Here is a 13,657-nt window from a genome sequence, read left to right on the forward strand (position 1 = left end):
ATGCAATTATTTTGCAAAATGAATAAAAATATTAATTAAGAAGTTAGTTTCATTCATTTTCGAGTTTTATGCATTTGTTTAATACATTTTAAATAAAAATTGTTGGATTTTGTTATTACGTTTTTCAATTTTCTTTTTGATCTCACTAATAATACATTTTTGTCTTAATACATTTTTTACTAAATACATTTTTTCCTAAAATTACGTTTATGCCCGACCTTGTCAAACAACGCCCAGTCAAATCTCTAAGAACTTCGGAACTATTTGTGCTACTGAAAACTATTTTACTATTTTAACTCTTGAAAACTCGAAGGTATTAATTTAGCCGCTGATACTAAAATTCGTTTACAAATTTTAATCATTCCGTTTGGCAGAAATGCTCGGAAAATGATTTTCTCGCATGACTTCAGCATTAGCCATTGTTACAAATAAAACTGTAGACTGTTCTGTTTCAACTTATACTGCACATTCAATTATTTTTTACCAGCTCAAAGATCACAAAGCTATCTGAAACCCCATGTTTGCTTTGTTTAGTTTTGTGCTTTTAAAACGCGTTTCTATAGAGTAAAACAATTTTAAATCAATGGTAATTTAAATAAATAAAAATAATAAACTAAAAATTAAAATCAATAGATAAAATTTCTTTTTAGTGCAAATCCATAACAAGTTTGATATTAATATTATATTTGATTTTAAAATTATATTATACGATTATATCATAAAATTATATTATAACATTCCTCCGAATTTTAAAGTAAATTAATGTCCATAACTTTCAAAATTAAAAATAATTAAATAAATAAAACCAATTTTGCAAAAACGTTGAAGAACATAAGAATATTATTCAATAAAATTTTAGGTTACTTTGAATTTTCGATTTCCTAGAAATGTACTTTTAAATCGTTACTTTTTTTGTTTAGTACTTGTACTTTTACTTGTACTTTTTACTCGTTACTTCTTAAAATAAGAACTTTTTACTTTTTACTCGTTACTTTTTTTTAAAAATACTTGTACTTTTACTCGTTATTTTTTAAAAGTAACGTTGCCATATATGAGTTCAACTTTGAACATATTTTGGTAAGTGTGCTGTGTTTTTAACATTACTTGAAGCTTTTTTTCCATATATATTTAAAAAAAATAAACAAACTTTTTGTGGGACATAAGAAGTTGAACGTGCGATAAGAAAATATTTCTAACGAGCTATAAATATATTATATTTATAGCAACTGGGAAATACTCTGAATTTAGTAATAATAATTAAAGAATTGTAACAGTTTGTGTGTCAGTTGTTAGTGGGAATTTAGTAAGAATATTTAATTAATTGTGACATTACAGAAAATATTAATTTTTCTGGACAGAACTTTAAAAACTGATTTAGTTTTAAGTTTAAATTCCTTTTTAATAATTTTCAGTAAAAAAAAAGTTTCATCGTAACAACAGAAATGTGTAAGTTAATTAATTAGTAACATGATAATTAATAGTTAGCGGTAAAAATTTATAAATTATAAGTAAGAGGAAGAAATAAAAATGAATAGTTAATATTAAAAATATTGACTAATTAGAAGACTGAATGTCATTCTATTTATTAAAAATAACTAAATTTATACAAACTAAAACTGAATCAATTTAAAATTTCGATTAGGAGGTTATCAATACAGTTAAAATATGCAGTTAAGAAAATTGCATTTTAATGAATTTTCAAATTCAAAATCTGAATAATACGTAAAAATGACAAAAGCGAAAACTATTAAAATAATTAATTACTATAAACTATTAAAATATTTTTTTATAAAATTTTAGTAGTTATTCTTGTAATCATTAGTTATATATCCAAGCAACTGTTTAAATTAGACACCAAACTAAATCCCCACTATACTGAAAACTTATGCGCAATCAATTCTTTCACTTAGGAAATTTTTTTTTCTATTCTATAGTTCAATAATATCGAAGAAAAATAAATAACTAGATTTCCAACCCCGTTCTGTAAAAGAAATTTAAAAATAACTAATTGTATCAAATGTAATTTGCCTTTAGCATAAATTAACAGCTAGTTGCTTTGCAAAATAGATGAGCCAGAGAAAAAAAAACTTAATCAAATAAACAGCATAGAGAAACTCCAATGCGTTTTTAAATTTCTCTTAATGTAGTTTTCAACCTAATTAGTCAAAACTCCTATTTTGAGAAATTTAGATTTTTAAAGAGTATCTTCTTACCCTCGCCGTAAACTTTCTTCTTATTTAAAGATATATTAATCACTGGAGATCTCTTCTCTAGCTTATCTTCCTTTTCGTAATCCTTTTAATAATTTATAAATGATTAAATTCTAGAAAAAATACATTAAAGTTAGGTTGTTAATTCTTTCACAGAATTCTGTGGAAAAGAGCATTTCCTCAGGGAGCAATTTTCTTTTTTAATAGTTTGAAAAATGGGATGGAAAAATGACTTTTATTAGTCGCGTGTGACACGGACTAAAAGAGAAAAGCCCAAAGAGACTGGTGCCATGGTGCATAAAAATGACAGCAAAAACTCATATTTGAATATCTCTTCGCAAAAATGTTTAAGTAATGATGACAGCAATGGGAACGAGCATGTAAAAACATTCACAATTTATTTTATATGTTTACGTTGATGAAAATCTTTAAAAAAAAGTCAATCTAGTTATAACATAATGCACAGACAAAACTATAATAAAATAGAGCTTTCATATTATAGTCTACAATTATGAAAAATGTTTTCATGGAAATAACTCATTTCATGAAAAACAAAAGAAAAGAAAAAAAGAGGGTTGTTAAAAGAATGTTGTTTTTTGTTCTTAACTAGACACATTTCTTCATTTTCGATCTGAATTTTGAAGTTATTTCGAACATTTTCGATCTGAATTTCGAAGTTATTTCCAGCATTTTCGATCTGAATTTCGAAGTTATTTTGATTGCATTTTCAAAAGGATATTTTAGAATGAAGGATTTTTAGATCAATATTTTTGCTATAAAGTAAGATACATCGCTTTTTCAACTGTCAGTTGTCAAACAGGGTGTGGCCTGTATAAACAAAAAACTAATTAATTTTCAATGATAGTAAGGCGATAAATAAAATTTTATTCGTAGATTAAAAATAAAAATAAATACACTATATCAAAGCTCTATTGTATATTTTAATAAAGAAACAGCGTACAAGCGTAAGATTTTTATTAAAATATATACAAATGTACATTGAAAACATATTTATTTAAAAATATCCATACAAATAATTTCTAAAATACTTCAACAAGATTTTAAAAAATCTCTTCATTATTACTCATTATACAAAAACTAATACAATTATATTTTTTAAAAATTAATTAACATATTAAGTAATTGTTTTACTATTAAAAAGTAAGATTGGAAAAAAAATTATAAATTCGGAAAATTAAGGTAATAGTGAGCTTAAAAAAAGAAATATTTTAAAATTATATTTGTGATGTTAGGCATAAAATTACGAATATATAATCTATAAAGAGACATAAGTGTATTTATAGGAAAGCAAATTCAGAAATTCTAACTAAAAAGAATTACATGTACACTACAAAAAATTTAGAATCAAATTGCGATATTATTAAGTACCGGGACTTTGGGTGTATCGTCAGTAATTTTTACACCGTATTTTTAAAGTAATATTCATTTAATTAGATTGATTCAGTGTTTTACTGTCATAATTACTATCAAAATTACGGTTTAACAGAATTTTTATTCTCTAACATGTTCCTGTAAAAATGTATTTTACGGTAAAAACTATCGGCAACTTGAGTGTTCTACTTTTTACCGTAATTTAATCCGGAATTTTTTATAATGTAGCAAATTAACATAAAGAAATTTATATATAAAAAAAATGGTAATATTGAATCAGTATCTCTTCAAATTCAACCAAAGAAACACAATAGAATATTTCTGCAACCGTGAACCTCGTTATCAATAAAAAACTATGTAACTATAAAACCATGTAATTAAACTTAAACGACAAAGGAAGAAATGTATAAATAACCACTAATTTTACCTATTATTTTAAACGCTTTGTTTCTTCCTTGTGGTAACGCCTATACACCATTACACTATTATTCTTTTCGGAAATCATCCATTGATTATATCAGTTATGTTCAAAACTCATTGTTTTCTTCCAATAAAAAATATCTCTGCTGAGAAGATAGATTGATCTAATAATAGGATATTTGAAACCGCCTTAAAAATCTAGAAGTTGAGTTTTTATGTTTGCTCACAATGTTTCAATTGAGTGGAAAATAATTAAGGTTTGTGTACTAACCTATATTGTTTATGAATTGTTCTACTTAGAATAAATTATTGTTTATTAACGTTTTACTTCTAATAGAATAATGAGCTATTTTTAAATAAAAGAAACAATATATCAATTAACGTTGTACGGCTTGTGTGGCATGAATCAGATAAGTATTATCTTGCTTTTTCCTGGAGTGATAAGCTAATACATTCGTTTTAAAATTATTAAGAACTGTGCTATCTAATTTATTTGAAAGTATTTCATTATTTTTTATATTAATTAAAAACTCCTTTGTAATAATTAAAATTTATCTTACTCATTTAAAGGTATTTCATCATTTTTATACCCTGTTAAAAATTTCTCGGAAAAAAATGGTTAAATAACAATTTATTTAATTGTTATTTCTTTAAAAATGGTAAAATAATTGTTATTTTACCATTTTTAAAGAAAACAGTAAAATTAGCATATATATAAGATGCTATTCGAATTGTTAACTGTGAGAAAAAAGTTTGTTAACTTTTTTCACCTAATACGGTTAAATAACCAGGAGTGTATCACTCTAACTAAGCCATTTAACTCCTTACAGCTGGGTGCATATAAAAGCCAAGAGGACAAATCTGTCCATCTCATGACCAAGAGAATGGGGGTTTGAGTCCCAGCTCTGACACCACAATATTTCCTCGATTCCTCTGGTCTAATAGAATACGATAATCTCATTCATGCATAGATGGCAGCACCATAAAGTTGCTTAAAACAAAAAAGTCTAATATTTCTCATCTCTTACGATTGGTGATACAACCAAATAAACTCCCTAAACCAAATTCGGTTCGTTTGAGAAAATACAACCTAACTCAAAGTATAATTTTACAATTCTGGTTTTTGAACCATATTAGTTGTAAAAGTTACCAAAACCGTAATAGTGAAAAATGTTCTTTACCGTAAATTTACGATTAATTGGATGGATAGACTGCTGTTGGTTACTTTACCGTAATTTTAGAATGAAAGTTCTAACAGTGTATCACTGTTATTCAAGATACACGAAGGACTTGCGGCGATGTAAATAATAAGTCACATTTTGATTTTGTTCTGTATAATTATGCTAGTTTAATTAAATATGCATTTTATTCACTTGTTACAAGCTCTTTCCTTTGAAAAGTAATTCCTCTGTAAAGTATTGATTAACTTAAATAAATGTTAGAACATTTTTGATTTTTTTTTAATAAAAACTTTTTAAAAAGCTACTTAAATTATCACCGTCTATTTTTACTTTCAGAATAATGTGATAAAATCTCTGATCAAATATATCAGTGATAATTTCCAAAATTTAAATTAATTAAGAGATTGAAAACAATTTATAAAGCAGCTATATACTGTTAACATTTTCAACTTCTCTCACTTTTTTATTGCGAGAATGTTTGAGTAATAAAATATAACTCTATTGATCTAAGAGATTACTTTTCTGGAAATCTGAATATTTTAGTAAAAAGTTCCGGATCAAGCTACGGTGAAAAGCAACTGCCGGTACATTTTACCGTAAAGTTCATTTTTATCGAAACTTTTACGGAACTAATATTCTGACATATCCTAAATTTTATAAAACTACTGAATCATTGTAATTAAATAAATATTACAGTCAAAATTGGGCATAAATTTTTACAGTAAAAATGTATTTTACAAGAAAATGGACCGTAATTTTTTGCTGTGTAAACAACTAGCATCCTGCATTTTATACTTGATTAAATATTCATTGGAAAGCATTCTGAATATCTGAAAACTTAGTAAAGTGTAAAAAGTTTTGGATCAAACTGCGGTGAAAAGCACCTGCCGGTACATTTTACCGTAAAATTCACTTTTACCGAAAATTTTACGGAACAAATAATTTAATATATCGTAATTTTTATTATAATGTTTACTGTAAAGTCACTGAATCACTGTAATTAAATAAATATTACAGTAAAAATTGCGGTATAAAATTTTGCAGTAAAAATGAATTTTACAAGAAAATGGACCGGAATTTTTAACTGTGTAAACAACTAGAATCCTACATTTTATACATGATTAAATATTCATTGGAAAGCATTCTTTCAAAGTATTTGAATACATGAATAAAAAAAATTCATTCAAAATGTTTACTCCTATAAGCATTTAACCACTCTTTTCATGGACAAGTTCAAACATTTGCTAAACAGCCGACAAAGTGGGTTTTAATCCGGTCCATTATTTAACCAAGTGCTTGAATGGACTCTTTTAATGCAGAAGAAATCTCAAAAGCACCAAATGTGATAAAACATGTATGAGGATAAAAGCTGAGTAAAAATAGATAAGGATGCAGTGTTGGGGAAGATCTGGAAACGATTGAAGAAGAGAAGATTACACTTACCGACTGCAATATTTTCTTCCACCCTCTCGAACCTCCTGTTCTCCCCCAGAGGATAGAAGAGACATGCTGAAAAAGAAAGAAAAATTTAGTTTTTGCGAAATTTAGTTTTGCTACGATAAATCGTAACTTTCAAACAGTCTTATATGTACATATATTTAATAAGTATGACAAATATTTAAATCGTAATAAATTGAAAGCTATTGTCTTATAACTATTAACAACAATATCGGTCACTTAAACCTTAATATCGTGCAAAATCTACAGCGATCTTAATAAAATTTTATATTTGACATGTTCCCGATAACGTTGAACAACAGTATCGGGCAATCAAGCTTAAGAAATGCGACAAAGTATCTTAGGGTTCAACTCAGTAGTTAGATTGCAGCAAATTTGATTGATGTATAAAAATTAGGCAAGAGTATATATTTAGCTGTATCCGTAGCAGAGAACGTTTTGCTGGCTTAAACGTATACAATAATATGGTTCAACTTGGAACCGTATCATGGTTGCAGCAAATTAGTATGTTATAAATTTCAACACACTCTAAAATTTCGTTCGATGTAGATCCCACAAGACTTGTATGAAGTATTTAAAAAATATTCGTGGACTATCATTATGATAAATGTGTAAATTAATGTTTGTATAATATAAGCGTGAGGAAAAAGTGATAAATAATCATTAAGTGAGTATTTTTTACCGATGCTATTTCCTCTTCTCATAACGTACAACAACAACCAACTCTTAGCACCTTTTATAAACGATTATTTTTTTAGAAAAAACATATGCCTTTGCTGTTTAACTTTAAATGACGACCATTCATTTATATAGAAGTTTAATTTGATAATTAAGGTTGTCATCTTTCCTTCATAAATTTGAATTTGGTTCACTGTTGTTTGCCTAACCCTGAATTCAAAAGTCTAATTACTGAGAGATATAAATAACTATTAATACTGGGAGATATATCTATTATGATTATATATCTATTAATGTTAATAAAAGTGAGAGCAGTAGAAAAAGTCATATAAAGGTAATTTTTAAATGGTTTCAAAGCGTAGTTGCAAAACCGTAGCTACGATTTAAATGTACATAAGAAAGAAAAATTGCGGTGTCTCTCTAAAAAATAAAATTTTTTTATTAATTAATGAATTTTTATAAATATTTAAAAATATAATACTGAGGTTATCTTCCATTGTTTACGTCAATCAGTTTTACCCTATAGTGAAAAATTTTATTTTTCGAAGAATATAAGTTTAAGAAAAGGCATGAATCACGATATAATTACTATTGTATTAAACTCAGTCAGAAGAAGTATCCCCTTTTATAATCTCGAATCATCAAAATACCACGATTGAACTAAATATATCCTCAAATTCAAAAATAAGTTCGTGCTGAAGACATAAATACTTTGAAGAATTTGTATCATTTATCTCAAAAAATCAAGGTTGCCCGCTAATAGTTGAGCATCAAACTGCTATTTTGCAAAATGATCTTCTTTCAACAACCCAGTGACACGAAACTGGACTTGCTGAATATTCTGCTGACCCAGTAATTCCTTATCGACTTCTTGAGAGAACGATGGACACAAGTGGGGGCGATCATTTCATTATCTGGACAGCATCTCGTGTCTCGGATTCATGGTTGAGTGACCAGCAGTGAGCGTTCACGGGACGCTGGGCAATGACCATTGGAGCTTGCTTCATTCTTAGACGCTAGTCTGCAACTAAACAAAGCGCAGAATTTCCAGCGTGGTTCCGTTTTCTAAGTTGATGCCGGTGTTCGGGTGTGGTGTAGCACGTGGGAAGAAAAGCTCTGTTGCACAATTGAATTTTATTAAGGCTGTTGTCACCTGATGAGGACATTCTCAAATTTTAACATTGGTATATAAATGACATTTTTAACTTAAATCTTATATTCGTCACGAACTTGTTCTAACTTTGTTAAATTGTCAATTTTACCATGATTTGATTCAAGCTAAACCATATTACCATGTAATCAAGTGTAAGAAATACAATGATATGGTTTAATTTAGCACCGTATTGAGGTTTCAGCAAAATTGAACGATTTAAGAGTTTAATACACTTCAGAACTTCGAATAGTGAAGAGGACTATAAAAAAACATGAAATTTATTTTAAAAATACATGAAATCTAATCCCGAATAAAAACGTTGGATGTAAATAAATTTTAATATGCATGTATATAAAGCGTTATGTATCCTATTTTAATTCTAATCCAAATATAATCTAGAAAAAATTAAGAAAAAAACACCGATAACACGAAAATAAATTTTGCGAAAATTTATTACAGTTAGGCAAATTTCGAGCAAATTGCTTACAGTTGAAAGTGGATGATCCATATTTTAAAAATAATTCCATATTTCAAAGAAGTAATTCATACATTTTAAGCCTATCTTCCAGTTAAAGTCTATGTTTTTTCATCCTAACTAGATAAGCGTTATATTAAATATTTTAACTAGTAAATTTGAATTTTTCATTTACCTTGATAAAAAAAATTGTGATTAGTTGGAAATATCATTTTCAAAACCAGTACATTCTCATTTGTTTTTTTATATAATTATTATTTCGCAGTTTATTGATAGCTAATGAATTTAGAGAATAATCAGCCAAAAATAAATCAGTAAATTTAAATATGCTTTTATTCAATTACGAAGATTTTTTAACATGCAAAAAAAATTATTTATAATTATTTTTTTACAGTTTATTTCTTCGAAAATTATTAATAATTACTTATTTTCTTTTTAGCAAAATTTGATTAGATTAATTTTATTAATTATAAATTCTAAAAAATAATGTAACAGAGTATTTTTTTTAATTTTAGTATAACTTTAAAATATTTTATTTATTCAAATTTTACTATTTAAAAAAACTACAAAACTTAATATCTTTTGATATGTTTCAGACTTCTTACATTTTTCAGAAATATTTTTCAAAGAATTACTTAATATTTACTTAATTGCATCAGACTAAAGCACTTAAAAAAGTGTGAATCATTTAGTGGATGAAAAGATAAGCGAGTAATTCAGTGCCTTAAGTTATCGAGACAACTATATAATAGTGCTTTGTTCGAATTTATGACATAAACCACTCGAATTAGTTAAGTGATCCGTAACACTGGTACAAATCCTCTACAATGAATTCCTTTAGTTTCATGATTGGCGAGTATCTAGAAATATGACAAAAGGCGCCAGGGTTCGCAGTCTCCACAATATCTGATAGAGAAATCTCTTTATTTTTTATTGCCCAAAAGAGTTATGATTGATTAGGAAGACTCAAAAGTATTTTGCATTCACGATAGGAAAATTCTTTACGTGGAAAAAAAAAGTTTCGCGAAAGAATGAAATTTTATGCAAATAAAAATGAAAAAAAACTATTTGCAAAAAGTCTGAAATAATTTTAGTATCTAAAAAGAAATATACAGTTTGCATTTTATTCTAATGAAATTTTAAGCAAATTAAGCAATTATTCGTATTTGATTTGTTTAGATAAGAACATGTTTTACAGAATGTTAGTTATCTTAAAAATTAAATAAAAATTTATTTTTGTTAATGCTAGGTAATCTTATTTAGACTAGGTAAATTCAACATTGTATATCACGTATAATAATAATAATAATGTATTTATATATATATATATATATATATATATATATATATATATATATATATATATATATATATATATATATATATATATATATATAGATAGATAGATAGATAGATAGATAAGTGGCACAATGAATACAATTTAAAATTTCGAATATCCGTATCAAAGTTTCTAACACTTTAAATTCTGAAAAAACGAGATCAATAACACTATAATGCACTTTAAAAAAATAACTGTCATTCGTTCTTAAATAGAAGCACAATATAAATCCTGTTCTAAGAAATTTATGCAGAAATTCTAGAGTCTGCATCCTTCTTACATGCAGGGTGCTACTTCATGGGTATTCCTAAACAGCTACAACTGTGACTTTCGAGATAATTTATTTTCTTTTAATTCCTTCTAGAATCCCTGAAGAGTTCTGTCTAGGCGTATCAATGAACTAATTATTAATGAATATTTTACATGGCGCTGTGAAATATCGCAACACAAAAATACTAATGTAAAAGAATCTGGGGTATCAATTAGCCTCATATCGATTTGTAAAGAAACTTTAAATACACATACACACTGATCCCAATGCATTTCATTAAGTTCGAATAAAAAGATAATAAATTTGATTCAAAAACCTTAAAAGGTTTTGATTCACACCATGGAATAATGATGCGAGTTAGAGTAGGTAAAATTATTCATTAGAAATCGTTTTTTTTTTTTTTTTTTTTTTTTTTTTTTTTAAATTTGGAATTATAAAGTTTTATGTAATACGTCAGTCAAAAAGCTCTTTGACCAATCCGCAAATATCACCTCTAAACGCAAGCACATACATGTATAGTACAGACTTTCAAAAGATATCTATCAAAATTAATATCTATTGAATTCTTATAATATTTTGACATTAGTTAGAGTTATTGATATTGTACGCTGTGAAAAAATTAGGTCGAACTATCAGAATGCAGTAAAATTTACAGTATTTCTGTCTTATGGTTACTATGGTTGGGTAAAAATTAAAGGGTCGGTAATTTTTACCCATGAGACTCTTTAATGATTTTGGTAATGCTAAAATATGATTTTATATAACAAAATATAGTTTATAATTTCTGATAAAATTTGGTAAATGGGGTCTGTTGATGCATGACACAACACAGTGCATTAGTAAAGATATATTTTAAATTTCCTAAACATTTGCCATATAAAACTTTAAAAAAAAAGAAAATAAAAACATAATTAATAGTATAAATCCTACTTATCTATTTGTAATTAAATTTATATGAATCATAAATCTTTATGACCCTAGAACACTTTTTTTGCCCTTATTCAATGCCATTGAAAGTCTAAAAAATTAAATTGGAATCAGAATTAATATCTGCCTAAAGTTTTAATTACCATCTTTTTAAGAAATCTTTCGCACATTTTTTTAAATCATAAAATCATTAAAAAGATATATTTTAAATTTCCCAAACATTTTCAATATAAAACTTTAATAAAAGGAAAGTAAAAAGCAGAGTAAATAATTAATAGTATAAGTCCTACTTATTTATTTCTAATTAAATTAACATGAATCATAAATCTTTTTTACTCTAGAACACTTTTTTTGCTCTCATTCAATGCCAATGAAAGTCTAAAAAATTAAATTGCAATCAGAATTAATATCTGCCTAAAGTTTTAATTACCATTTTTTTAAGAAATCTTTCCCACATTTTTTTTAAATCATAAAATCAAAAGATAACATAAAGTATAAATAAGAATTTTATAACAACTAAGATATAAATTAAACCCCACCCTTTTTTAACCACACAAGGACAAATATCTTTTCAATTAAAAAAAAAGCACACCTATACTAATAAAAAGAGAATTGCAACTATTCTACACTATATAAAAAGATGAAAACGGAAGGGGGAAACGAAAAAGAAAGGTAAAAAAGGAAAAGAAAAAAAAAAACTACGGAACCGTTCCGCCTCCGTAAGCGAGGATCAAAGACACAGACTGTAGGGTTCAAGTTCTGAGGAAAGAGAGGTCTCCTATAGGGTAAGAAAGTTCATTAGGAAATCCGAACCGAAAGAGGCAATGAAGAGGAAATTTCTTCGAGGAAAACGGCATCACAAATAGAGCTCAGCATGATTTCCTTTTTTTATCGTTTTTCAGGTGCATAATTGTGTGCCGAAGTCAAACCAAACATATTTTTCACTTTTATGAAGAAGTAATTGGTTTGTTTACTACATTTTAGCAAAACATTTGAAATGAATAAGAAAATATTGCAAGATTTTAATTGCTTCGGTAAAATAGTAAACTATCTTTTTCATCATTCACGAATAAATGTATCATGATTTAAAAACGCAAACGACTTTAGTCACTTTTCTTAAATTCCCTATATTTCACTTCATTTTTAATGAATAAGAAAATATTGCAAGATTTTAATTGCTTAGATAAAATAGTAAAATATCTTTTTCACCATTCACGAATAAATGTATCATGATTTAAAAACGCAAACGATTTTAGTCACTTTTCTTAAATTCACTATATTTCACTACATTTTAGCAAAACATTTTTAATGAATAAGAAAATACTGCAAAATTTTAATTGCTTAGATAAAATAGTAAAATATCTTTTCACCATTCACGGAATAAATGTATCATGATTTAAAAACGCAAACGATTTTCACTTTTCTTAAATAATTTGTTAATTCATTCCAGTTATGATGCAAGTGCTTAATGATTGAAAAACATATATTTTAATCGTTTATTATCGTTAGATTTTAATCGTCATCGTTTATCGTTAGATTTTAATAAGTTGCAATTTACTATAGATCTGAATATTTCTACTTGTATGCTGAATAAAAATTCCTTAATAGTTTAAAAATCGCGAAACATTTTATGATGACTCACTTCACAAAAAGATTTTTTTTTTTTTTACAGAATTTTATTTATAAAGTATAATTGCCGAATGAATAAAGAAAAAAAATAAAGCACAATTATACTCGACCTACTGAAGTACTAATTTATTTACTTATTTTTTAGAGTGTAAACGTTTATTAAAAATTAAAATTAAAAATGTGTTTAATTTAACTCACCTAGGGCAAGAAAATATCAATTTGTTTTATAAAATAGTATTACATTTATGAAGTAAGTGTTTGATAATTCTTTTAAACATGTTGTACCAGATGACCTTAATGGCATAAAATTGTTTAGATTGCGTTTATTGACTGAATTTATTTATTAAAAAAATTTAAATAAAACAATTCAAAATGAGTAATATTTCATATATTAAATTGAAATTTATCGAGGTCAATGATCTAATGAACGTCATTTCTTCAAAGGCGTTTAAAAGTTCTTTGAATAAATTTTCATCATAAGTACAAAACAAGATTTATGGGTATACTGCGGTGCACGGCATACG

General features: G+C 26.4%; 1 protein-coding gene across 3 annotated transcripts in view; it reads right to left on the reverse strand.

The window, feature by feature from the left end:
- The window catches only part of LOC107436315 (protocadherin Fat 3), a 212,766-nt gene that overhangs the window by 142,254 nt on the left and 56,855 nt on the right, over window positions 1-13,657 (reverse strand). For all 3 annotated transcript variants that reach the window (XM_016047974.3, XM_087161177.1, XM_087161178.1), the window contains exon 3: window positions 6,647-6,712. In XM_016047974.3, the coding sequence (XP_015903460.1) occupies window positions 6,647-6,712 (66 nt within the window). The remainder of the gene's footprint in view (window positions 1-6,646; window positions 6,713-13,657) is intronic.

Source organism: Parasteatoda tepidariorum, chromosome 4 (assembly GCF_982258835.1).
Source record: "Parasteatoda tepidariorum strain Cologne lab strain chromosome 4, Ptep-v5.0, whole genome shotgun sequence".
Classification (NCBI taxonomy): Eukaryota; Metazoa; Arthropoda; class Arachnida; order Araneae; family Theridiidae; genus Parasteatoda; species Parasteatoda tepidariorum.